This window comes from Cebus imitator, unplaced genomic scaffold (genome assembly GCF_001604975.1).
Source record: "Cebus imitator isolate Cc_AM_T3 unplaced genomic scaffold, Cebus_imitator-1.0 Scaffold7, whole genome shotgun sequence".
Classification (NCBI taxonomy): Eukaryota; Metazoa; Chordata; class Mammalia; order Primates; family Cebidae; genus Cebus; species Cebus imitator.
The window spans coordinates 11,051,565-11,077,500 of NW_016107322.1; the positions used below are offsets into that span (position 1 = coordinate 11,051,565).

General features: G+C 35.1%; 1 protein-coding gene across 7 annotated transcripts in view; it reads right to left on the reverse strand.

Moving 5' to 3' along the window:
* ROBO1 (roundabout guidance receptor 1) overlaps positions 1 to 25,936 on the reverse strand; it is a 1,110,926-nt gene that overhangs the window by 772,170 nt on the left and 312,820 nt on the right. Inside the window, exon 1 of one of the 7 annotated variants that reach the window (XM_037742572.1) lies at positions 7,241 to 7,747. The exons of the other annotated variants lie outside the window; for them this stretch is intronic. Coding sequence (XP_037598500.1) covers positions 7,241 to 7,349 — 109 coding nt within the window. The 5' untranslated portion in view covers positions 7,350 to 7,747. Of the gene's footprint in view, positions 1 to 7,240; positions 7,748 to 25,936 lie in introns of those variants that run through there. 7 annotated transcript variants of the gene reach the window in all.

Consider the following 25,936-nt stretch of genomic DNA (forward strand, 5'->3'; position numbering starts at 1 on the left):
TTCTGAACAATCAAGTATTGACCAAGTGGAAAGAGACATAGGAAGAATAAGCCTGTGTTGCTTTAGTGCAAAGGACAGTGTTGCTATGTCATTGTCTATAAAGCATATGCTTACCATGACCATTAAAAAACTAGATAGTTAAATTATTGGAATTTTAAAAATATTAATTTAGTAAATAGTCAAATGCTTCAGCTGGATTATATCATATTTTAAGAAATGGAGTAACAGATATGTATAATCAAATTCATTTTTTAAGTTCTTGCAACAATTCTTACAAAGTTTCTCTGGACCTTCCTTGTATTAAAAATTCCAATTTTAATACTCTAGATATTTTTTATTGCCTGGAATTGAACTCACTGACCCATTAAAATTATGGTTTTTTTTTAAAATTCTAAACTAGATAATTTACAAAAAAATAATGATATTATAAACATTTTCTTCCCAAAATATTACAACAAATATGATTGTGGGCATGCAACACAATAGCATTCTTCATTAAAAAAAAAAAAATGGAACACTTTCCAGAGTTTCACTGTGAGGCACTGTGTAGTTTTAAAGTGTAATGATATAAAAACAATCCTCTTTCGTTCTATGAACTTTGCTAAAGCAATGCCTGAGATCTCTACTATTCTGACTGCCACTGGTGCTCAGATTGCAAAAGAAATATTTGCTCTACAAAAAGGTCAGTGACAACTATATGTTATGATATGCAGTTCTGCTCTTTTATCTGCAAGGATGCACATTATGCTTTCTCTGATAGGGCCCAATCACCTTTTGGCTGCTCACTGACAAATCCTATCAACTTGCCATGTTCCCCAGTTGTCTGTATTGCACTGAGAGCTTCAGGCTGTGATTTAGAGTATCTTGGTTACTAATCCTTGCCTGGAGGTAATTATTTACTTTTTATTTTACTTCGATGTGAATCTATTGAATTTTGGTATTGACCCCCTTATTTGATCAACATTGCCAGAAAGTTTTCTCACTGGCTAAAAAAGAGATGAGAAATAATGAAGACAATTTCTTTTGTAACTTTATATTGTGGATCAAACCCATATACTATTTTAACTTAGTGGATGTAATGTTTCTTTGCAAAAGATAGTTCTAAAAAATACATAAAATGTGATAGGTTGGGGAAAGGAGAAATAGACAAAGAATAAAAGATGAAAGATGAAACAGATTGTTTTTAATAAAAAATTTATAATCCAACAATTGGCTCCTAGATTTTGAAAATTAGTACTATTAAAAAAGAAGAAAAATATTAACTATTAACTATTTCTCCAATTTTGTGTTTCATTTTGCGGTATTAGATTCTTGTGGAATTTTGCAGTGTATGATAGTGCTAATAAAATGGCAAAATGAAACACAAAATTGGAGAAATAGTTGATAGTAGATATTTTTTTAATCTATAAAAATTTATTTCAAATTATTTCAGGACATCTCTGAAGAAACTTTCCTGAATAATCCTTATATTTCAAAAATTTGTGCAAGAAACACTTGACCTTTGGCCTGTCAGAGCAGAAAAGAAAGGAGGAGACAGTTAGAAATAACCATAGAGGGCTCGATTGAGAATGTTGAGATGTGAGGAAAAAAGAAATAAGAAAAGAAAAAAAAAGACTTCAAGCCTGGGTGTGTAGTGGAATCCAATCTCAAAAAGAAAAAAAATAAGTTAACCAGACATGGTGGTACATGCCTGTTGTCCCATAGTCCCAGATACTAAGGAGGCTGAGGTGACATCTCTTAAGCCTGGAGGTCAGTGCTACAGTGAGCTGTGGTAGTGCCATTGCACTTCAGCCTGAGTGACAGAGATTCTAAAAAAGAAGATTCTCAAAAAAAGGCTAATAATAAAAAAACATCAAAACAACAAAAAAATGCATCCTGGCATAGTTATGGAGCGATTTCTTTCCCCCCAAAGATAGAAGTTTTGTCTGTCTTATAGGGAATAGATGCAGATTGTGTGTGTGTGTGTGTGTGTGTGTGTGTGTGTGTGTGTGTATGTGTGTGTGTGTTTGGGGGGTGTTGGTAGTGGGCTACATAAATGAATGGGACAGCTTAAACATAACTTTCAGCCACTGAAAGTTATTCCTGGAAAGATGTATGTTAAGTTTGCAAGTTCAAAGGCAAGAATATACTTCACATTTGGAGCATTTACATACAGGTCCTGAGAATTTCCTGATTAGAGTTTTGTTAATGTAATCAATTCTTTTTCCTTTATTTATATATAATTTTTTTTTCTTTCCACATAGTTTTAAAGAATTTAGTCTTCCAATCTGATAGGGAAGTAGAAACATGGAATTACCAATACATTTCTTTTCTTTTTTTTTTTTTATTTTTTGTTTCTGAGTCTCACTCTGTCACCCATGATAGAGTACAGTGGCAGAATCCTGGCTCGCCTCCACCTCCACCTCCCAGGTTCAAGCGATTCTTCTGCCTTAGCCTCCCGAGTAGCAGGGATTACAGGCATCTGCTACCACAGCTGGCTAATTCTTTTCATATTTTTAATAGAGACGGGTTTTCACCATGTTAATCAGTCTGGTCTTGAACTCCTGATCTCAGGTAATCCACCCCCATTGGCCTCCCAAAGTGCTGGATGACAGGCCTGAGCCAGCGCACCCAGCCACCAACACATTTCTTAAAATTTGACATTACAGAATAGAAAAGACTTTGTGGATGTTTATACCCCTCATGTAGCCATTCAGAGGTAGTAATAAATGAATGACATACATAAACTCATAGTCTTGGGACCTTGTCTTGTGAAAGGATACTAGAAGCTTTATTTTCCAGTAATACAATCTTGTGCATAATACAATTCTGCCTCTATAAACATTGCAAAAATAATGCATGATAGGAATTTATGACACTTCTTGTGTTAAGCTCCACTTGCATAAACCTGAAGAATAGATACTGCTTCCTCAGTAAAATTATCTTTAAGTCATTATTGCTTATGTTATTTAATTCAGACAATAATTTTCTTTCTGTGTTCTTCCTTGTTTAAACTCTTATTTAACAGGTGTTATTTTAATGGGTATGAGCCATTTTCTTAGTAGATTCTTTTTTCTACTGAGCTCATTTTCTTAGTTTCTAAATGTGTTTGTTTAGAAAATATAGAAGTATTAAAAATTTCTCATTCACAAATATTTTATAAAGTAATTAAGTAAGTAGGTATTGGTTACAATGTCTGATTGATTGTTAAATTATTGTATATTTTAAAAAATGGAGGATGATAAAATAAGCACATTTTACAAACAAAATTAAATAACATAATTTGATGTATAGTGAAATTACTATACGTCTATTAACAATGTTCTCTTCTAAGTCTTATTTTCCTTGCCATATGATTGTGGGGGTTCTATAAACTAGACACTTATTTTTTCCTTACAAAATTAGATAAATCTAAAGGTTCAACTTTAAGTTATGTCTATGGTCCAGTCTTTTAATTAGATTAAATGTCTGCCTTAAAAAACTTGTTTATTAAAAAAATTTTGGAGAAGCCTCCAAATAATGCAAAAATAAGCAGAGATTATGTATAATCTCAATACTGAAGGAAAAGACTTCTTTATTTAGTGCCTATTCTTTTAATTTATATATATATATATATGTATGTGTGTATATATATATATATATATATATTACTTAATCAATGAATATTCATTGAATAAATGTATTTATTTTCAGAATCTTTACTAGCACTGGGGAAAAAAACAATAGCAAAATAGACACGTCTTGCCTTCTTGGAGTTTATATTTCATTGGTGCAGAAATAAACATACAAATAAAAATATGACAAAATTAGATACTGATAACTGCTATAAAAACAGAATTAGAAAATCGAGAGTGATATGGTATGCAGTTCTTTTTAATCTGAGAAGATCTTTATCAGTTTTTGCCTTTGAATCATACTACATATAAATCTGTACAGCTTGCCTTTTCCCACCAGATGTGTTGTTTAAAGCTGTTTTCCATGCCACTATTTTTTAAACCTTGCTTGTAATGTTTGAAAATAATTAAGTTTTGTAGGGTCTACTATACTTATCTTTCTATATTTTACATTTATCTTTTTTCAATAAGAAATATTTCAATGGATATCTTTGTACATAAATGTTTTTCAAAGAGTGAAACATTTTATATATTCCAAAATAACTTAATACCTTACTTAAATGATATACCAACTTCTCATATATAATTGGTTTTTTGAAGTGTCCATTTATTCAAGAAAATACACATTGAGATTCTACAATGTGGCAGGCATTCTAGGTTATGTTGAAAATGATACAGAAAGTCTCCGCCATGAGTTTATGATTTTAAGAAACAGGAAAAATTATAAATAGGGACAAAAAGTTGAATAAGCCTGAGAATAAATTGGTAAGCTCTAGTTATGGAAAACATGTAAGAAAATAAAATATTTGAAGACATTAAAGAGTCTGAAGAACATAAATGTGATCCATTTTGAAGTGGAAAGTTTTCTATAATGACCAATGAAATATTTTTATGCATTCAGAAGTCCATGAATAGAATATGACCAAAAAGAGATTTATAAAGTCTCTGATATAGGCAGTAAAAAATACATTCCCATAGACTTTCAATGTATACCAAAAGCTATAACTTGATATTCTTTGGAAATTAAAATTTGACTCAGATTTTTTACTTTGGCTTTTATTACTGCTATTTTAATTATCTTACACAACTCTCCATTTATTAGGAAATTGAAGATCTCCCTAAATATATTTCACAAATCCCCCCAAAAGAATATCTGATATGTTAAATATGAGCTGTCCTTCATAACTTGCTCATTTTTGGGAATCAATTTATTTGTGTCTCTAGCAAAATTATCTTAGTTGAGAAATTCAGTCAGTTGCCTCAGCTTTTCTCACTCAGACTCTTCATTACAAAGGTCTGCACCCACTACTCAATTTTGTGTTTCCCGAAGATCTATTTGAATAGGAAAGAGTTGAAGCCCATGAGTTAAGTTTCTGCACTGCCCCCTATTCTGATGTTTCTTTGGCATTGAAGATCACCAGGCAAATCATAATATGGGATATCTTATCGTTCAGTCACCTCTTACAAAGTCAGTTCATTTAAAAACATAAAATTGTATTTCTTAAAGGACAACTGGTTTATCACAATTGCTCCCGTTCCTATCATCTCACCTCAGCCTGCAATTTTTTTCCAAGCATTATTTTGAACTTGACAATTCTCAGACTTGCTATTTGTGGTTTGTTTCTTGTCCTCTAAACACATTTATTTATATCCTACTAGAAGAATGATTTTGGGAGGGCCTACTTGAAAGAGTAATCTCTTGTGTATCCTGAAACTGATTCATTTTGAGTCTTTTAAAAATATGGTCCCAAAGTTTACAGAAACTGAGGTATAGGATTTCCCACAGCAGGATTATTCTCTGAGGAAGTTTTGTGCAATAGAAAGAACACTGAATTAGAAGTTAAAAACTTTAATTATAGGACTGTGTCTGTAAATTATTAACTGAGTGAATGCTTATGATCAAGTCATTTAACTTTTTAGCATATCAGTTTCCTCATCCTTAAATGGAAATGGTTATGTCCATCCTTGCAATATTGGGATTATTATGGATATATTTTCATGTACTGGACATAAAAATATAGACTTGTCAGGCAAAATAAGCAAAAAGTTGTAAAAAATCTTATGCACTACAGTGAGTAGATTCAAGCACAAGATGTGGGATAAATCTAATCAATACTGGACTTTGGAGTATAATGAATTCCTTCTTCAGTACTCTCTAAGGGGGACAAAGGTTTGGACTTTTTGGTAAAAAAAAAAAAAACAATCAAAACAAAACAAAACAAAACAAAACAACATTGAGTCAACCCGTATGTCCAGAGAAAATAAGGTCAGTAAGACCAATCATTTATTATTTCATAATGGTATAAATATCAGACCTATAGACATGCCTTTTCTGAATCATAAGCAGAAAAAAAAAGAGATTAAAGGAGAAAGAAAAAAAAAGAAAGAAAGAAAGAAGGAAGGAAGGAGAGAGAAAGAAAGAAAGAGAGAGAGAGAGAGAGAGGTGAGATAAAGATAGAGCAAAAGGGGGATAAGGCCCAGTAATAATTTGGTACTGGGAAATTTGGTTGGAAGAAGAGCAAGTTAAATCTCTATCTGTTCCAGATTGTATTCCTTGCAGACCCCATTGATCTCTCCACCACAGCTTTCCAACTTCCCCTCAAATTAGTAAAGCAGGACACTAAATGACTAAAACAAAAGTCATAAAATTAGCAACTAGTTTCAAGGTTATTTTGAATCTTCTTATTTTATTGGAGGAATTTCCAGTAATATAAACTTAAAGGTATGCCTTTTTTGAACATTCAGTGACATTTTAAAAGAAGTATTCCCTGTCTCCAACTGATTCCTTGGTCCATTTCTATTTCTCTTTTTTGAAGATATATATAGTTATAGGACTTCTGAAGTTCTAAAGTTCTAAGCTTAACACACACACACACACACACACACACACACACACACACGCTTCCACCTGTGGTGTTCTAACTGCAGAAAAGACATTGACTATTCTTGCCAGTTAGTTCAGAAGCAGGCAAACATCAAATCCGCAGTCCTTTCCTGTAACACATGAGGTATATTTAGCCCTAAAGACTAAAATGATAGCTTACTGTATTTCTTTTACACACAGGCATATTTAATGATCAAATTGTAGAGTTCTTGCATTTCCATACAGAGTGAATAAACAAATTAGTGACTCTAGACAGTAATATATTTATCAGTCACCAATTATAAAATATCAACTTTTAAGTTATTGCAATCAGAGTCCCTGTAATATTTGCCGTTTTGAATGTATTTTCTTGTTACCCTCAGAACAAAATGCTAAGATGCAAGCAATTTTATTACATATCTACCATTTGAATATCAACACATTTTAGCAACATATTTAAACTTCATGTCAAATTAAACACGTTAACCTTTGAATCTCTCTGCTCAAAGTCTTTACAAGTCCCAGGAATTATAAGAGTTAACTAGAAAAAGCCTAACTAAACCCTTGCAGTAACGTCCAGAACAATATTGCAGATATGTGGAGCTTAGAGAATGTGGAGCCCATTTATTTTGCATACACATTTAATATGCAAAATTATTTTTAAGTTCTAAAGCGACCTCTTGGAAATGCTAAGAACTGCAAAGCTACACAGACCCTCATGCATTCCTAAACATAATGAAGAAAGAAAAAAATGCACCAAGAGTTAAAAACCCTGGTTACTCACGATTCTTTTGACCTTTCCACCTTGACCCAGCTTTCGTTCTGTCCAAGACACCCACAGGAGAAGTTATCTCAGCCATAGAGAGCAGCAGCATCAGTAACAGCACAGCCATGCCAGGTAAAAATAACCTATGTTGAGAGTTCTGTCACAGACGAACCTGAAGGCTCTTACTGGGAATAGAAACCTGGAGCCAATCCTGTCATTTTATTCAGCAGAAATGCTAAGATGCTCTTTTTCTCATAAATTTTTAAAAAGCAGGTATATTCTCATCAAGGCTTCTATTTGAATTATGCAGACAATGTTAAAAAAATTAGGAGAGATGTAATACCTTCCTTTACATATAAGCACAAATGTCAGGAGGGATAAGCTGACAGTTTTCTCTGGTCTTTGTGCAGCTACCAGTTCCTAACCTGCTCATGCCATCTCTCACTTCTTCCATGTTTGTCAACATTTCTCATAACATGATAATAAGGAAAAGCTGTGATTTCAGCATTTTCCCATCTATCCATTCTGTAGCACAGATTATAGTACTTGACAATACTGAATGTTTAATTTTGGCACTGCAAACACACCTCACTTCATTTCAAACAGAGGTGGTTGTTATGGAAAGAAAAAAACAGACTTGTTCACAGAGCTCTAAAATTTAGAGAAAGGATTAGATGTATAAACATCTGCTGCTAAGACATGATAAAAATACTTCTGGAAAAGGGAGTGGTAAACAATCATCTTTCTTACTTAGCTTGTATTGTGGGATTTCTGCATTCAGAGAATACTGTGTAAAGACAGTATGCCAAAAATACTCCAAATTCATGAAGGAGGCAAAATGTAATGTACATTGCACATTCAAGGATCATCTGCAATGCATCATAAACACTAGTTTGCCTTGTAAATACATGTTGGTATATTCCATCTCTCCTGTTTTCTGGAGAATGATTTTATTGCCTCATGAGCTCAGATTTTTTTTTTTTAGCAAATCAGACTTCTATGTTTTACAATGAAGTCTGTATTGATCATATTAGCTATACTGGAACAACATAAGTTTGCCTTCTGTTTGGGACCAAATTTATTATTTTTTTAATAAAATAATGTTTTGCTTCCAAGAACCCCATTATAGAAAAATTATATATATATATATATATATATATATATATATATATATTTCTTTTAACAAGCACATAAAGTTATTTTCAGATATTACTAGACACATAATATTCTACAACCTGAGCTATTTCAACAATTAAATTGTTTACATGGCTGCCAAAATATATTTTAAAAACATGTAACTGATAATGTGCTATTTACTGTTAGGTCCCTGTTCTGCAGCAGAGTGAAAATAAAGGTAAAGAGCCAAACAGGTAGCATAAATGATTGAAACAGGCTGGGTATAAGGCAAGAGGAGTAGATGGGGATTTTGGCCAGGTGCAAAGAATGCTCTGTGAAAAAAGTAAGCTCAAGAGCTAAATAGGTAACATAAATGAGTGAAACAGGCTGGGTATAAGGCAAAAGGGTTAGGTGGGGATTGTGGCCAGGTGCAGAGAATTCTCTGTGAAAATTGTAACCTCAAGAGCCAAATAGGTAACATAAATTAGTGAAACTGGCTCGATATAAGGCAAGGGGGATAGGCGGAATTATGGCCAAGTGCAGAGAAGGCTCTGTGAATGATGGCAGCTGCCAGTAGACTTCAGTTGAATGTTACCATAAGAGTTACAGGTTCAAGATTGCTAGATATTTCCATTTCAAGAAGAAGCTAGAATATTCATTTATGATAAGAAATCTCCTAATTTTTAAAGTGAAAGTAACACAATTTCAAACTTCTTAACTAGGCATAAAAGGCAGACCATTCTGAACCTTTTTCCAACCTAATTTTTGCAAATTTTTGATTAAAACTATGCTTTAAATGCTCTGATAGTTTATTAATGGCAAAGATCCATAAATTGAGCTTAATGGGAAAGGCATATATAAAAAATCATTCATCTTCTATGATAAATGCAATGAAAATCCATATACAGTTTCTATGAAATCACAAAGGAGAAAATATCTGACTACCCAAAGTCATCAGGGAAGGCTTTTTATTTTTCTTCATTCGTCCTATGAGCCATAAAACCTAATCTCACCAGGAAACTTTCCATTCTCCAAAAAAGCATGAACTTCCAGACTGTCAGGATTTTTTTTTTAAATTTTCTCCTTAAAATACCTTTTCCCCATCTCTACTTTGTATAATCCTAATAGTGTATAATAGCTGAAGAGAGGTTTATCTTCTCAGACTTGCCCAGGAGTAATCATTCATTTTTCTCAGGACTTATTCACCAGGAAGTACAGAATTTCAAACATTACATTAAGATTCCCTCTCTCTCTCTCTCTCTCTCTCTCTCTCTCTCTCTGTGTGTGTGTGTGTGTGTGTGTGTGTGTGTGTGTGTGTGTCTTCAACATTAGGTATATAACTCATTGTGGGCTACACTTTATTTTCTTTATTTTCCTAAATTCAGTAATGATTGCTGTACATAAAGAAAATTATCAAGTTTGTTGAACTGATACTACATTTTACTGTTATGAATATTAATTTGAGTTGATACATTTTAAAATTAAAATATGTCTCTTTAAAACACAACCAGGATAATTTCTTTCATTCTCTGGGCACATATTTACTTGTATGTTGTCCTTTGTTTTCCTTGGTAATTAGTATTAGAAGATATTATAGATAAGTTTTTTAAAAACCTCGTTACATTTATTCCTTTTTAGTTTGAGTCAATCATAATCATCAAATAAAAGCAACACTTTAGTCTGCTATAATCCATGCTACACTAGTAAAAGCTCAAAGCTTATACTCAATACTAATTTTAGGTCATATGTATTGAGAAATCATGAGAGAGCCATTATAAATATGAGAAGCTGGATCTAGAAACACATTCTAAGACTAGCTTTCAGGTCTGCAATTTTTTTTAACATAAAGTACTGAAGATTATCAGCAGATAGGTGTAGTCTGATCTAAAATTATGAATTGGTTCAAAGCCAGATATTTGGTAGTCACATCCTAAATTGCATATGTCCAGAGCTATTTCAACTTAAAACATTAAGTAGGCAACTGCATTTCTGCACTCTCTCTTCCTTTTGTGAAACTGATCAGTACCATGATGTCACTAACCATATAAATACTTCCTGAGTCAAGGAACTTAACATGAGTAGTCGAAAGCCTATGTAATTCATTAATTCAACAAATGTATTCTGGGCACCTAACATGTGCCAGGCACTAGAACAACTGTGAACAATAGCAGTGAAACAATAGATGTAGTCCCTACCTTCGTGGGGCTGATATTCTAGTGAGTAGAAATTGGCACTATATAGTAACATCTTACTTTTAAACACATACTTTTAAATTGCATCTGTAATAATGTAAAGGTAAGATTTATAGATATCATAACCATGGGACTTAATTTAAAGGTTATTTGAGAAAGTCATGCAGAAGCAGAGAAAGGAAGAATAAATAAGTGCAAATGGAGCAAAAGTGGGAAAAGGAGAACACAGGTGAAGTCAGACAGAAAGCTTATACAAGAATTCCTCAGGCATAAAAGAGCTTGTCACATATTAGGATGAAAGAATAGCTAGAAATATAGGTAGAGACCTTTTCATTTCAGATCCTAGAAACTATGTTCTGAACTTCATTCTGTGGTTTTAAGAAGAAGCAAATTTTGGCATTAAAAGATTACTCCTTTTTCAATAGAGTAAGTTAGAAAGTGTCAAAGTGGAAGCAGGAAGATCAGTTAGAACACCATCTGATTATTTAAGTGAAAAATGTATACCGGCAATGATAGAAATAAAGAAAAAGAAATGAAAAATGAATAGATTAGAAACATTTTAGGAGGCAGAAGTAATGACATTGACTGGGTGAATTACACATAGAAAGTGACAATAAAGGAGCTTCATGGTTGCAGCTAGGTTTCTGGGATAAACATTTATCTCAGGACAGAAATATTTAAGCATATTTGGAGATCAAGGATTAAAAGAACTTAATGTTCCTGTCATTGGTAAATAATTTTCAAAAATGTCACTATCACTTCAGACTAGATAGAGAAGGAATGCTGAAAACTGGGTGAGAAAGAGAGCAAATATATACCAACATTTAAAAAAAAAAAAAAAACAAATCTAGTAAGAATCAGCCTGTTTGTCTAAATTCTCATATAAGGAATATTCAAATTAACCACAATGGCTACAAAATGGTAAGTGCATTTACAGAAGTAAGAGTTGTTAAACAGAAAACTAGTTAAGGACTACTGTAGCAGTCCAGGCAAGAGATGATAAATGGCTTAGAGTTGTAGTAGAGATGGAAAGAAGTATAGGTATGAAAGAGTTAAGATTGGGCTGGGTGCTGTGTCTCAAGCCCATAGTCCTGGCACTTTGAGGCTGAGGCAAGAGGATAGCTTGAGACCAGGAGATCAAAACCAGCCTGGACAACATGCAAAACCCTGTCTCTACAAAAAAAAAAAAAAAAAAAAAAAAAAAAAAATTATCCAGGTGTGAGAGCCCATGCCTGTAGTCCCAGCTACTAGGGAAGCTAAGGGTGGACAACTGTTTGAACCCCAGGAGTTCAAGGCTGCAGTGAGCCGTGATCTCACCACTGCACTCCAGCCTGGGTGACAGAGTGAAACCCTGTCAAAAAAGAAAGAGAAGAGAAGAGAAGAGAAGAGAAGAGAAGAGAAGAGAAGAGAAGAGAAGAGAAAAGAAAGAAAGAAAGAAAGAAAAGAAAGAAAGAAACAAAGAGAAAGAAAGAAACAAAGAAAGAAAGAGAGAGAAAGAAAGAAAGGTAAAATTGATAAAACTGGGTGTTGCTTTGGTTTGAAAATATGCAACTGGAGAGGAAACAAGATGGCCAAATAGACACAACTCTGGTGCACGACACCCAGCGAGAGACACACAGAAATTGAGAGATCTCCTAGCTCCAACAGAGGTACCAGGTGCATTTCAACAGGTCTGGCTGGATGGTGAGCAAAGCCCAGACAGGGCAAACCCAGGCGGGGAGGGGTGCTGCTTCGTCCAGAAAGTGCATCTGACCCATGAGTCAGAGGTGGCAGACCCCTCTGCCACCCTGGTCCAGGTACAGCACTTCCCCCAAGGCCTCAGCAATCCATAGAACAGGAAATCTTTGCCAGTCAAATGCCAGAAATTACAAGCCCAGAGTTGAATAATAATCCAAGACCGTGTCCCAGACTGTCGTACAGATCTAAGCAAACACATAAGCCTATAAGTCGACTGGGAGAGCCTGCAGACTGACCTAGTGTCCCCTCCCACTGCATGGAGAGAGAGGGAACTGAAAGCCAGAAGACAGATGGAGCAGCTGGGTGGGCCCCTCCCCCATGACTGGAGAGAGAGGGAGCTGAAAGAGGGGAGACAGATGGTGTGGCAGGGTGGGTCTCCACCCTCCCCCACAAATCTCAGAGGGCTGAAGCACTAACTCTAGTGGGTTATGCAGCCAGTGCCTCAGTCTGAGCTGAACCCTGAATGATCCAGCTCGGCGGAGGAAAGGTGCAACCCACCATTAAAGAGGCGGGACTAGGCTTCATGTTTTAACAAAAAACACAGGAAGCCTATGCAGCAACAGGATGGTGTTCTTGACCACCCAGTAGCGCCTCCAGGTCAGTGGAAGATGCGGGCCTAAACTCCCAGTGTAAACAAAAATGACACAGGAAGCTTACCTAGTAACCTGAAGGAGTCCCTGAAAACCCAGGAGTGCCTCGACAGGCAGAAAGCGACCTCATCAAGCAGCTCCCTGAGATCACAGCCAGGTAAATACATGAAGACGGGAAAAAAAAAACAGCACAAAAAAGATGAAACCATCAAAGACCAGAACACCTCTTCTCCTTCAAGGAAGGGATCACAACTCCTCAACAACATGGGAACACAGAATGACTGAGAAAGCGCGACAAATTGACAGAAACAGGCTTCAGAAGGTGGATAATAACAAATTTCTGAGCTAAAGGAACACATTATAACCCAATGCAAAGAAACTAAAAACCTTGAAAAACCGTTAGTCAAAATGCTAACTAAAATAACCAGCTTAGAGAAGAACATAAATGACTTGATGAAGTTGAAAAACACAGCACAAGAACTATGTGAAGTAAACACAAGTTTTAATAGCCAAATCAATCAAGCAGAAGAAAGGATATCAGAGATTGAAGAATAACTCAATGAAATAAAAAGAGAAGGCAAGACAAGAGAGAAAAAGAGTGAAAAGAAATGAACATAGCCTCCAAGAAATATGGGACTATGTGAAACGACCTAATATACGCTTGATAGATGTGTCTGAATATGACAGAGAGAATGATTCCAAGCTGGAAAACATACTCCAGGATATTATGCAGGAGAACTTCCCCAGCCTAGCAAGGTAGTCCAACATTCAAATCCAAGAAATACAGAGAACTCCACAAAGATATTCCTCAAGAAGAGCAACCCCAAGACACATAATCGTCAGATTCACCAGTGTTGAAACAAAGGAAAAAATGCAAAGGGCAGCCAGAGAGAAAGGTCAGGTCACCCACAGAGGGAAGCCCATCAGACTCACAGTGGATCTCTCAGCAGTAACCCTACAAGCCAGAAGAGAGTGGGGGCCAGTATTCAACATCCTTAAAGAAAATAACTTTCAACCAGAATCTTATATCCAGCCAATCTAAGCTTCATAAGTGAGTGAGAAATAAAATCCTTTAAGAACAAGCAATTTCTGAGAGATTTCATCACCACCAGACCTGCTTTACAAGAGCTCCTGAAAGAAACACTAAACACAGAAAGGAAAAAGTACCAGCCACTGCAAAAGCACACCAAATGGCAAAGACTAAAAATGCAATGAAGAAACTGAGTCAACTAAAGGGCAAGAAAACCAGCCAGTAATAAAATGGAAATTCACACATAACAATATTAACATTGAATGTAAACTGCCTAAAGACCCCAATCAAAAGACACAGAGTGGCAAACTGGATAAAAAGTCAAGACCCATTGGTGTGCTGTATTCAGGAGACCCGTCTCATGTACAAAGACACACACAGACTCAAAATAAATGGATGTAAGAAGATTTTACCAAGCAAATGAAGAACAACAAAAAAGCAGGGGTTACAATCCTAGTCTCTGATAAAATGGACTTCAAATCAACAAAGATCAAAAAAGACAAAGAAGGGCATTACATAATGGTAAAAGGATCAATCCAACAAGAAGTGCTAACTGTCCTAAATATATACGCACTCAACACAGGAGCACCCAGATACAAAAATCAAGTTCTTAATGACCTAAAATGAAATTTAGACTCCCACATAATAATAGTGGGAGACTTCAACACTTCACTGTCAATATTAGACAGATCAATGAGACAGAAAATTAACAAGGACATCCAAGACTTGAATGCAGAGCTGGACCAAGTAGACCTAATAGACGTATACAGAATGCTCCACCCCAAATCCACAGAATATATATTCTTCTCAGCACCACATCACACTTACTCTAAAATTGACCACCTAAGTGGAAGCAAATCACTCCTCAACAAATGCAAAAGAATGGAAATCATAACAGTCTATCAGACCACAGCGCAATCAGATTAGAACTCAGGATTAAGAAACTTACTCAAATCTACACAACTACTTGGAAACTGAGCATCTTGCTTATGAGTGTTGACTGGATAAAAAACGAAATGAAGGCAGAAACAAAGATGTTCTTCGAAACCAATCAGAATGAAGATACAACTTACCAGAATCTCTGGGACACCTTTAAAGCAGTATTGAGAGGGAAATTTATAGCAATAAATGCCCACATGAGAAACAAGGAGAGATCCAAAATCGTCACCCTATCATCAAAATTGAAATAGCTGGAGGAGGAAGATAAACAAAAACTCAAAAGCTAGCAGAAGACAAGAAATAACTCCAAAAGCAATGATGATAAAAGCCAAGATAGACAAATGGGATCTGATTAAACTTCAGAGCAAAAGAAACACTCATTGGTGCGTACAGCAAAAGAAACACTCATTGATGCGAACCAGCAACCAACAGAATGGGCAAAAAATTTTGCAATCTACCCATCTGACAAAGGGCTAATATCCAGAATCTACAAAGAACCAAAATAGTTTCACAAGAAAAAAACAAATCCATTCAAAAGTGGGCAAAGGATATGAATAGACACTTCTCAAAAGAAAACACATGAGGCCAACAAACATACGAAAAAATGCTCATCATCACTGGTCATTAGAGAAATGCAAATCAAAACCACTTGAGGCACCACCTCACACCAGTTAGAATGGCAATTATTTAAAAATCTGGAGACAACAGATGCTGGAGTGGATGTGGAGAAATAGGAACACTCTTACACTGTTGGTGGGAGTGTAAATTAGTTCAACCATTGTGGAAGCCAGTGTGGCAATTCCTAAAGGATCTAGAAACAGAAATTCCATTTACAGCAATCCCATTACTGGGTATATACCCAAAGGACTATAAATAATTCTATTATAAAGACATGTGCACATGTATGTTCATTGCAGCCCTGTGTACAGTAGCAAAGATCTGGAACCAACCCAAATACCCATCAATGATAGACTGGACAAAGAAAATGTGGCACATATGTACCATGGAATACTACCCAGCCATAATAAACGATGAGTTCGTGTCCTTTGTGGGGACGTGGATGAATCCGGAAACCATCATTCTCAGCAAACTGAAACAAGAACAGAAAACCAAACACTGCATGTTCTCACAGAGAGGCAAGTGTTGAACAATGAGAACATGTGGACTCAGGGAGAGGAGGATCACATACTGGGGGTGGTTGAGGTGGGGGATTAGGGGAGGGATAAAAGGGGTAGAAATGCTGGATATAGATGAAGGGGGAATAGAGGCAGCAAACCACCTGGTTATGTATGCACCTATGCAACAACCCTACATGACCAGCACATGTACCCCAAAACCTAAGTAAAAGAAATTAAAAAAAATAACAAACGCAGCTATAGCTATTATTTATAGACAGTAATGCTCATCCATGTGCACCACTAGTTGTTACTTTTTGATATAATGCATTTCCATACCATATTTCGTAGAATAATGTACTTTCCTTGACTATAATATTCTGAGCACAGCTACAGATGTTAAAAGGATACATTTATTCCCATGGCACTTTGCAAGTGGCTTACACAAACATTGCCTCCATTTATCCTTCAATCAGTGTTGTGAAGTTAGGCTGATCATTCATATTTTCTCATTTAAAACAATAACAGCAACAAACACACTGTAATGTTTGAGAGTTTAAAATACTTTTCCAACATCAAATATCTATATCAAAAAATAGCAGAACATGTGTGGTGGTTTTAAAATATTTCCACAATTATATTGCTACTCCCTCCTTCAAGAAGTGGATCTTGATTTCCTTATTCTTAATTGTGGACTAAGATTCTATTGAGAAGAGGGTTGAAATGATGGTGTGATTCTGAGACTAGGTTGTAAAAGACATTGGGATTTTCTTTCTGCTCTCATTCTCTCCCTTTTTGATCATTTGCCCTGGGGAAGACAGCTACCATATTGTGAGAAATCTCTTGCAGTCCGTGGAGAGTCTCACATAGCAAGAAACTGAGGTTTAGTCCAATGACCAGCAGGGAACTGAGGTTTGCTAACAATCATGTGAGTAAGTTGATAGACTAAGATGACTACAGACCTGGCTTACAGCTTGATGGTAACTCTCATGAAACACCCTAATCCAGGACCTCTCAGCTAAGCTACTTCTAGATTCCTGACCCTCTGAAACTGTACTAGATAATATATACTTGTTGTTTTAAGTTGCTGAATTTTGGGGATAATTTATTACACAGCAACAGATAACTGCTATAGTCTGGATCACAAGTAGCTACTTACTCTTTTCATCCCAACTGCTTCCAAAACTATGGTTATGATTCCCACATCAGCTGGAGGCCATGACTGCAATTATAACTTTAATCAATATCACCATAGAATCTCTTTTACATCAGTGAGCTCAAGTAAAAATTTATTAATATGGAGGACACAAACTGCAGAACTGCATCATAATCAATCCTGTAAATTTGTTTTCTGGATTAGAGAAGTATTTTTGTGTAGTTTTAAGTGAGACATTTAGCTCCCAGCTCACACAGTTCTTAATACTTTTGGATTTTCTACTCCGGCCAGATGGCTATGCATGTTTAAGTTATGGTTCTGATTTTAGAATATATTATAACCAGATTATTACAAAAATGCCATCACCATCTCACATAAAATGCCCACTTCACAGCACTGGACACATTGTAGACTCTCAAGCAATATACAAGCAATTCACTGATATGATATTCACCTAGAATGAATGGTAAATAAACAGCATGGTAGAGTAAACACTACGGATCTTTTTCTTAGGTTTTTACTGTTTTTACTTCCTTTAAGAAGCTCTGTACCTATCTCTTGTACCTGCACTGGAACTGATGTATTTCCTTTTATGGCTTATGAAAGAGAATTTCCCACTCCTTAGAAGCCTTCCACATATTGTTACTTTGGTATCATATTGGTTTATCAATAGTACCACAGCACATTAGAGATGAACAAGAACTTATATCCCATTGCAATTACTTTTCTATTGCCCAAATTGGATTCAGCAGATTTGATTATAAAGATATATATGGCCTGAAAATAATTTTGTAAAAATGAATTTATTGTGTCCCTAATGCCATGATCAATGAAAAGATCTACAGCCATGATTTCCTTCCACTCTTGCCACCATTAATTAGAACAGCTACTTATATATAGTCTAATAATTCTTTAATTGGATGAATAAATTAACAAGCAAAAATAAAGCAAACTGTTTTATGCAAATAACATTAACACTGTTTATTTAAATTGGGCACCAAGGTGTAAAGCAGGCTACTAGCTAGCAGGCATGAAATTCTTTTAGTAACTATGCAAGAGAAAGATAGATGGATACATACATAGATGAATAGATGAATTGAAACACTGCGTTGAGTGGTAAACAGATATTCAGATATTAGACATAATCATGCCCATAAATTCATGGTCATGCTGACAAGATAGTAAGAAAACTTAGAAAGATAAATAAAATACAAATAATTTAGATTCTATAAAATTAAATAAATACTTAATTCAAAAAGGATTTGGAGAATGTATTAGATATCAGATGTGTGCGAGAAGTTCTGATTCAAGTAGAACTCAAAGTCCCCATTCGTCAAGGATTAATGATTACTACTGTTAGAATTTTCAGTACAGGAGTAAAATGATGAGGAAAAAGACCTAGATATGCATTTGCAAGGCCATGCCCAGAGGGCCATGTGTGGCTGGATCTGACAGCATTTGCAGAAAAATCTGTAGTGAATGATGTTAGTTTTATATAATGCAGAACAACGATTTGAGGAGTATGGAGTTGAGTCTAAAAGCAATGGGAAAATTGTACAAGTTTTGAGCAAGTTTGTGAGCGACGAAGAACCCAGCCACTATAATTAACAAAAAGAATGGCACAATATCAGCAAACTGATAGGTGCTTAATGCTTAATTAGACAAAAAAGATGATCCCTTGGTCATGTATCTAATTTTCCCCTCTTATACACCGGAGTCACTAGCTGGAGTACCAAAGGTGTCCCTGCCTTCGATATTACATATTCCACCTTCCAGAATGTGATGAGTCGGTTTTTCAAGCAGAGCCTTGGGTTGTGTCTGTGTAAAAGAAAAGCTACACATTTGACATGTTGAGAAAGATGTATCTTTATATATCAAATCGGCTGAATCCAATTTGGGTGATAGAAAATTGCAATTGAGATTTAAGTTCTTGGTCATCTCAAATGTGCTGTATAATACTATTGATTACACTAATACAATACCAAAATAACATGTTTAGTTTGAGAAACTAAAGGGTGGTGATAGCTCAGCTTGTGACTGGTGAAAACCACTCTCAGGATTGCCCTGGGTTCTTCATGCATGCAGAATTTTCCTTAATGTGAAGAAGCCTTATTTTGAATTCTAAGGCTAACTTACTACAGAAAGATGCTATGAGAGGGTTTGGGCCCACTGACAACAGGAATTGATGTTCATCCAGACACTTCCTGAAAAAGTAATCTGAAAAGGAGACTGCAGAGATTTAATACATAGTCTCATAAACAAACCATAGTCATAAACCATAAGCCATAAGCCAAGTATATCTAGTTTTGAGTTTGAATATCACTGATTTGGATTTTTATTAAATGAGTAATTTTAAGGAAAAGTCTTTGAAGACTAACATTTGACCTTAACATCATTTCATAAGGCAAAAATATGTACGTAAGATATTACATATACACACACACAATATATAGTGCCTCTAGGATTTTTAATTCTTGTTCATTAAATTTACTTCTGGCTTTCTAACAAGCTATTGAAAAACCGGATGGAGTTAGCAGAAATGAAGTCTTTTGATAGAACTTAAATAGAAATAACTGTGATGCTAGAAAGTACTACTTTGTCTGACATATAATTTTATTTAATCCATCCTATATCATTATTTTCCTACCTGAACAGGTGTTTCAGAATTCATGAGATTCTGCACTTTTAGAACAGTAAAAGTCAAATACCTAATTTTATCTTTGATGGGAAATATTAAAACATTTATGTACAGAGGAATATCACATAATATTTGTGAAAAAAGGATGCTTTATTTAATTTTCTGGTTAAATGAAAGTAAACTAGAGAATCTTGAACCCATGTTAGTACAACCTCCCTCCAATACATTTCTTACAAATGAATACATAGTCTATCATAGCAAATTTAGTTTTTCATTAACAAATATGGATTTTGCGATAACTGAATGTTGATAATTTCTTCAACATTATCGTCTAGGACTGTGAGTGTGGCCATTGACCAAGATAACATGTGCCCCTGAAAGGTTTATGGTAATGTTTGCAAAGGTGATTGTAATAGTTCCTGTCATCCCAAATGTTCATCTATGTGTTGCTTTGGCGATTCTCCCATGAAGAGGTAGAGTCTCTTTCAACACCACTTGAATCTGAGTTAGCCATATTGTTTGTTTGACCAATAGAATGCAGTGAAAGCAATGCATCTGATTTTTGAGGTTGGATCTTAAGAGAACTTATTAAAAACTCAAAAAATAACAGAGGCAGGTGAGGTTCCAGAGAAAAGAGAATGCTTACTGATGAGAATGTAAAAAAGTTCAGCCATTGTGGAAAGCAATTGACAATTTCTCAAACAACTTAAAACAGTTACCATTTGACTCAGAAATCTAATGACTGAATATATACCCAAAAGAATACACATTGTTCTACCATAAAGACACATGCACGCATATCTTAATCACAGCACTATTCACAATAGTGAATAAATGGAATCAACCTAAATGTCCATCAGTGGTAGGCTGGATAAAGAAAACGTGGTACACATACACCATGGAATACTATGCAGCCATAAAAAAAGAGAGATAATGCCCTTCGCAACAACTTGGATGGAGCTGGAAGCCATTGTCCTTAGAAAAATGATGCAGAAATAGAAAATGAAATACAGCATGTTCTGACTTATAAGTGAGAGCTAAACATTGAGTACACATGGACACAATGCAGGGAACAGCAAATACTGGGACGTAATTGAGGTTGGAGGGTGGGAGGAGGATGAGGATAAAAAAATGACCTGTTGGTTACTATGCTTACTAGCTGTGTAATGAAATAATCTGTGTAACAAACCTCCATGACATACAATTTATCTATATACCAATTCTGCACATGTACCCTGATTCTAAAATGAAAGTTAGAAGAAAAAGAGAGACCTTACAGCATCTGCTTTTGCTCTAATAGAAATCTGCCTGGAGACTGCCACAAAAGGAATCTGTTCTATCCTAGTGCAGGTTGAGAGGCCGAGGTGGAGAAGAACCCAGCACAGGAGGTGATAGTCGGCACCAGATGCCAGATGAGAGCAAAGCAACAACGGACTTTCCAACCCAACTCATAGCAGCAGTCTGTTTTCTGCAATCGGGCTACTTAGCTCAAATCTATACAAGCTCAGCTCTGTGTTTTAACTTCTTTTTGCCTTAGTTTCCTGCTCAATAAAATGAGGGTAACAATACTATCTGATTTGTTGGATAATTGACAATATTAAATGCAGGAATGCAAACAGGTACATTAAAATATTTCTGAGGGTAAAGTAAGCTCTAATAAAATGGATAAAATGTTAGTGACTAATATTATTGTTGCTGTTGCTGCATTTTTAATTATTTGTCTTTTACAGAAAAGGAAACCAAGACTCAGTAAAACTAAATATTTTGCACAAAGCCACACAGTTACACAACTAGGATTCAGGGCCATATTTATTTGTTCCCAAGTCCAAGTGATTAACTGCTGCACATTTTTGTATCTACTTTGCAACTCTGATTTTTTCTGGGATAGTTGCGTGGCATTAATTATGGTCAATGAGTTCAAATATATATATTTTGTGAATATAATATATATTTTTATTATCTATTATAAAATGTATGCATTGCATATTTTATGTATTGTATATGTTTTATGTAGTAATATATATCTATTTTATATATTATGTAATATATATTTTATGTATTATATACATTATATATTTGCACAAGCGAAATAAATAACATTTTTATTAACCTAGTGCAACTAAGTTAAGCACTTTAATATAACTTTGTCCAATGTGTCCGGCCCTTGCTACCTCCCTGGCATCATCTTCCATGATTCCCTCTTATGAACCCTGGATTTCAGACCACACAGTCTGTGCACCTTCTGCACATGCTGCAACATACTACGTAACATTGCAAAGGGAAATTGAACAAACATTTATGTTCAAATCCTGTCCTAAAGACTTCAGTTGATGTACTAATTAAACTATCTTTATGAGAATACCCAACTGTACCATTTAATGTTTTACTACAAAAAAGAATGAGAAAGGGTATAGAATAGCAAAAAATAGAGATTTTTTTTTTTTTTCTAATGAGTTTGGAAATAAGAATGGTCTCATGAGAAATGAGAGCTTCGTTTAATACCAAATGCATTCCTATGCTGGAATTGCAATTCATGTGAATTTTAACAGATGTCATACCTAAGTTCTCAAACTGTTATAATCCATTTGCACATTCTTAAACAGAGCAAAAGCAAATATGTGCTGGTGCAATATAAAAGTAGACTCAAGAGCACTTCAGCTTTGTTCATTTTTATTTTTGCGGTACACACCTCCCACTCACACGGAATTCTTCCATCTCCTTCTTTTTTGATTGCACTGCTTTGAATTCAATTCATATTATCTCTGGAGTGCAACCCATCTCTTGATACAACTTTATTTAGTAGATTTCCACTACTGTATAGAAAAAACATTCCTTGTTGTGCAGAAGAGAATTATTCACTCTGCTCAAACGTCTGATATATCTTGAAACAAATATGGATTATAGTGGAACACTCAAAATTAAACAGAATTAATCTACCATGTTAAAAAGACAGCAACCATAACCATAGATTACATTTTTAAAAGTTAGCAGTTTGGTTTTACCATTCATAGAGTAAGAGGTAGTCTGAACATAGATGGGATTAAAATGGGAGTGAGTCGACCTCACCTGTAGTAAATAGAAAGCCAACCCTCCTCAGAAATAAAAGACCTAAAGAGCTATCAAAATATTTTATTTTTTACTGCTAAAGAAACTTTGAGTTATGCGTTGACAATCTTCACTTTCACTTCAAAGTGTAAAATATTCATAGGAAGCAGTGACGTGTTAAATTGTAATTGTTACACTTTCATGAAGTGTGAGATTTCATGAGACAGTTTATGGTGTTTTAGGCCTGCATTCAGTTCCTGATGATGCCAATTATATAAATAGGTCCATATTTATCTAATGGCAGGTCATTCCTCTGAGCTGAGCCTTTATGTTTACCCCTGTGAAATGTACAGATTGAGAATGTGTGACTCATCAAATTTTTGACTCAATAGACTGATACATGGCATATGATTTATAACTGGAAGCCAGCATATCAGTACATTTTTATTAGTTTTGCTAACAGCAGGCCACTGAAAGATTTAGTATTTAGCATTACTATTGACAAATATAAAGTATAGCTTTTACAGGAAATCCACTGGAGATTCCAGGTATATGTGCTAGGAAACCTCTGGGGAAGACTGAGAAGGAGTGACATAGGGATTCAGATGGAGGAGATGAGAAGTGTATAATTTTTTTTTCATAATTATCCTATCTGCCCATCTTAACATACAGTTATGTTCATAAGACTGCCCCTCTTAATTGGTTAAGGTATCACTCGGACCTTCTAAATGCATGAATTTATAAGGGTTTGTTTCTATAAATATTTGATATTTTGGACATCATATTTACTCTTGAAGTCTTTTAAAGGTGTTGCTAAGACAACATTTATGGTAGCTGGATGGCTGCATGTGGGTAAAGATTCAGTGCTTGAATTACAATTATTTACTTATACTCTAAGCAACTAAGTTAAATATATATTTTTAATTGTAGAAAAATATTTTTCTACAATTTACTTGACCTGGGAAAAGGTGACTGCGGTACTCAGCTCTCTAATCTAGATTAGTCAGAGATTTCTTTCATATTAACCATACACAAAGTTATTCACTAGCTCTACACATAATCAAACATTTGAGACTGTTTCACACTGAATGTGATCTGGAGCAGGTCGAATCTCTTGCACACATAATATTCAGAAGTAATTGTATACTTCTCAGGTGAATGGAAATGATCTATTAATCATTTGTTTCTTCACATATTCATATTCAATAAACATTCAAAGGCTCACAATCTGCCAGGCCCTACTCTTAGAACAACAGACTTAATAGTATGTTGCAAAGAGACAAAGCCCTGGTTCTCATGGAGTTTACGCTGTCATTCTTCTTTGACTTTTCATGAAGATAAACATAACATCCCAAATATGGTGCTCCCCAAGACCATAGCCCCTGAAAAAGGAGTAACGTTAAGAAGCAGTGTATTATATAACGTAACTTTTTCCGGTTGTGGGAACTTGATCTAGGGGATCCAACTCCATAGGTTGCCCAATAATCTGTTTTGTGGTGGTATGTTGGGTCTGTTAGATATTAACTCTACAAAATATGAATTAAAATTACAAAAAGAATGAGGCAGAGAACACAAGAATATAGACCGAAATCAGGTAAAGAGAGGTTCTATAAGAGAGCAAAAGTAATGCTAGAAGGAAATAAAAACACAGAAACTCTTCTGAGACTGAGAAGAGTAGAATTTGAGGACATCAGCTGATGGAGACATGCTCATGCGTTTCCTAGAACTGACTGGGATTCTGGAGCTAGGTTACATTTGACCCACTTGTAAAATCTTTCTTACACTTCTAGAGAGGTGGCCTGCATGTGATTTTTCCAGCTTCAATAAACAAACAAATTAAACAGAATGCATATCTGCTAAACATGCATATGGCTATTTTCTTCTATTTCCATTATATGCCCCTCAAATTTTATTCATTTATTAAGATGCACATTTATATTGAATTACATGGAGAAAATGATCATTGATGAAAACTTTTTAGAAATGGACCATGCTTCCTTGATGGCACAGTAACCAATTGAATGGCAGTTTATTTCAACTGGTCTATTTAAGAAGCTAGAAAACTACTTTAAAAATAACCATAGTTCAGGCGACTATAAGAACAAAATGTTTAGACCTCTCTGATCTGAATCCAGCAAACATATATTGGAAATGCTATGATAGGTCAGGCTTTTACTGGATTTAGAGTCCCCCCCACCCCGCCACACACACACACTTGAATCACAAATGTTCAAGCAAGAATGCAGAGAAAAAGACAAGTGGCTGGCCAGAGGTTCCAGATTTCTTTGGCTGGCACTAAATGAATTGACACACAAAAAAAGCAAGGCAAATGTCAAATTTTATGTAGATAAAGTCTACATAAAACAAAGACTAAGAATCTGTTGAAGGAAAAAAGACCATGACTCGGTAAAACATCCAGTGAGAGCAGAATTGGATACACACACACATGTGCGCGCGCGCACACACACACACACACACACACACACACACTTAAAAGTAAGTAAAAGTCAGGTGATGTGGACCAGACAGAAAACAGAGTGGTCATTTTCCTAGCTACAAATTGGAATAAAGAGGAAACTAGAAGTAAAAACCTGAATTTCACCCTCTCTCACTTGTCATTGGTTGCTTTGTTTTGCGCTTCTGATAACTGTATATATTTGTTCTAATTCCATATTGTGGCTTCAATTGTTCTCAAATAATTTTAAAATTTTTCACATGGATTTGAAAATTAATTAAGAATTTTTTTACAGAAATTTGGGTAGAGTAGCTCCTACCTGCTTGCATTTATTTAGTACCCAGAAGGAACTGAAGAGGTATGTAGCTGCCACGTTTGCTGCAGTTCAGGCTAGATACACTGTGTGTTACATAAGCACACATTTGGATGTTCACGCTGAATTTTTATTTGAAAGCAATCAAGATAAAATACCATTGCATCAACCCCTGTGAAAAACATGTACCCTAGAATCTAAAGCACAAAAAAAGAACATCAAAATATGAGAATAGAAAAGATGCAATAGATGTCTTTTTGTACATCAAGATGTAACACAAAATATTCATAATAAACACCAGTGAAGGTCTTTTAGAAACAACATGGCTATCATTTATTTATCTTCTCATTCTTTCTTCGCATAATTTTTTTTTTTTTTTTTTTTTTTT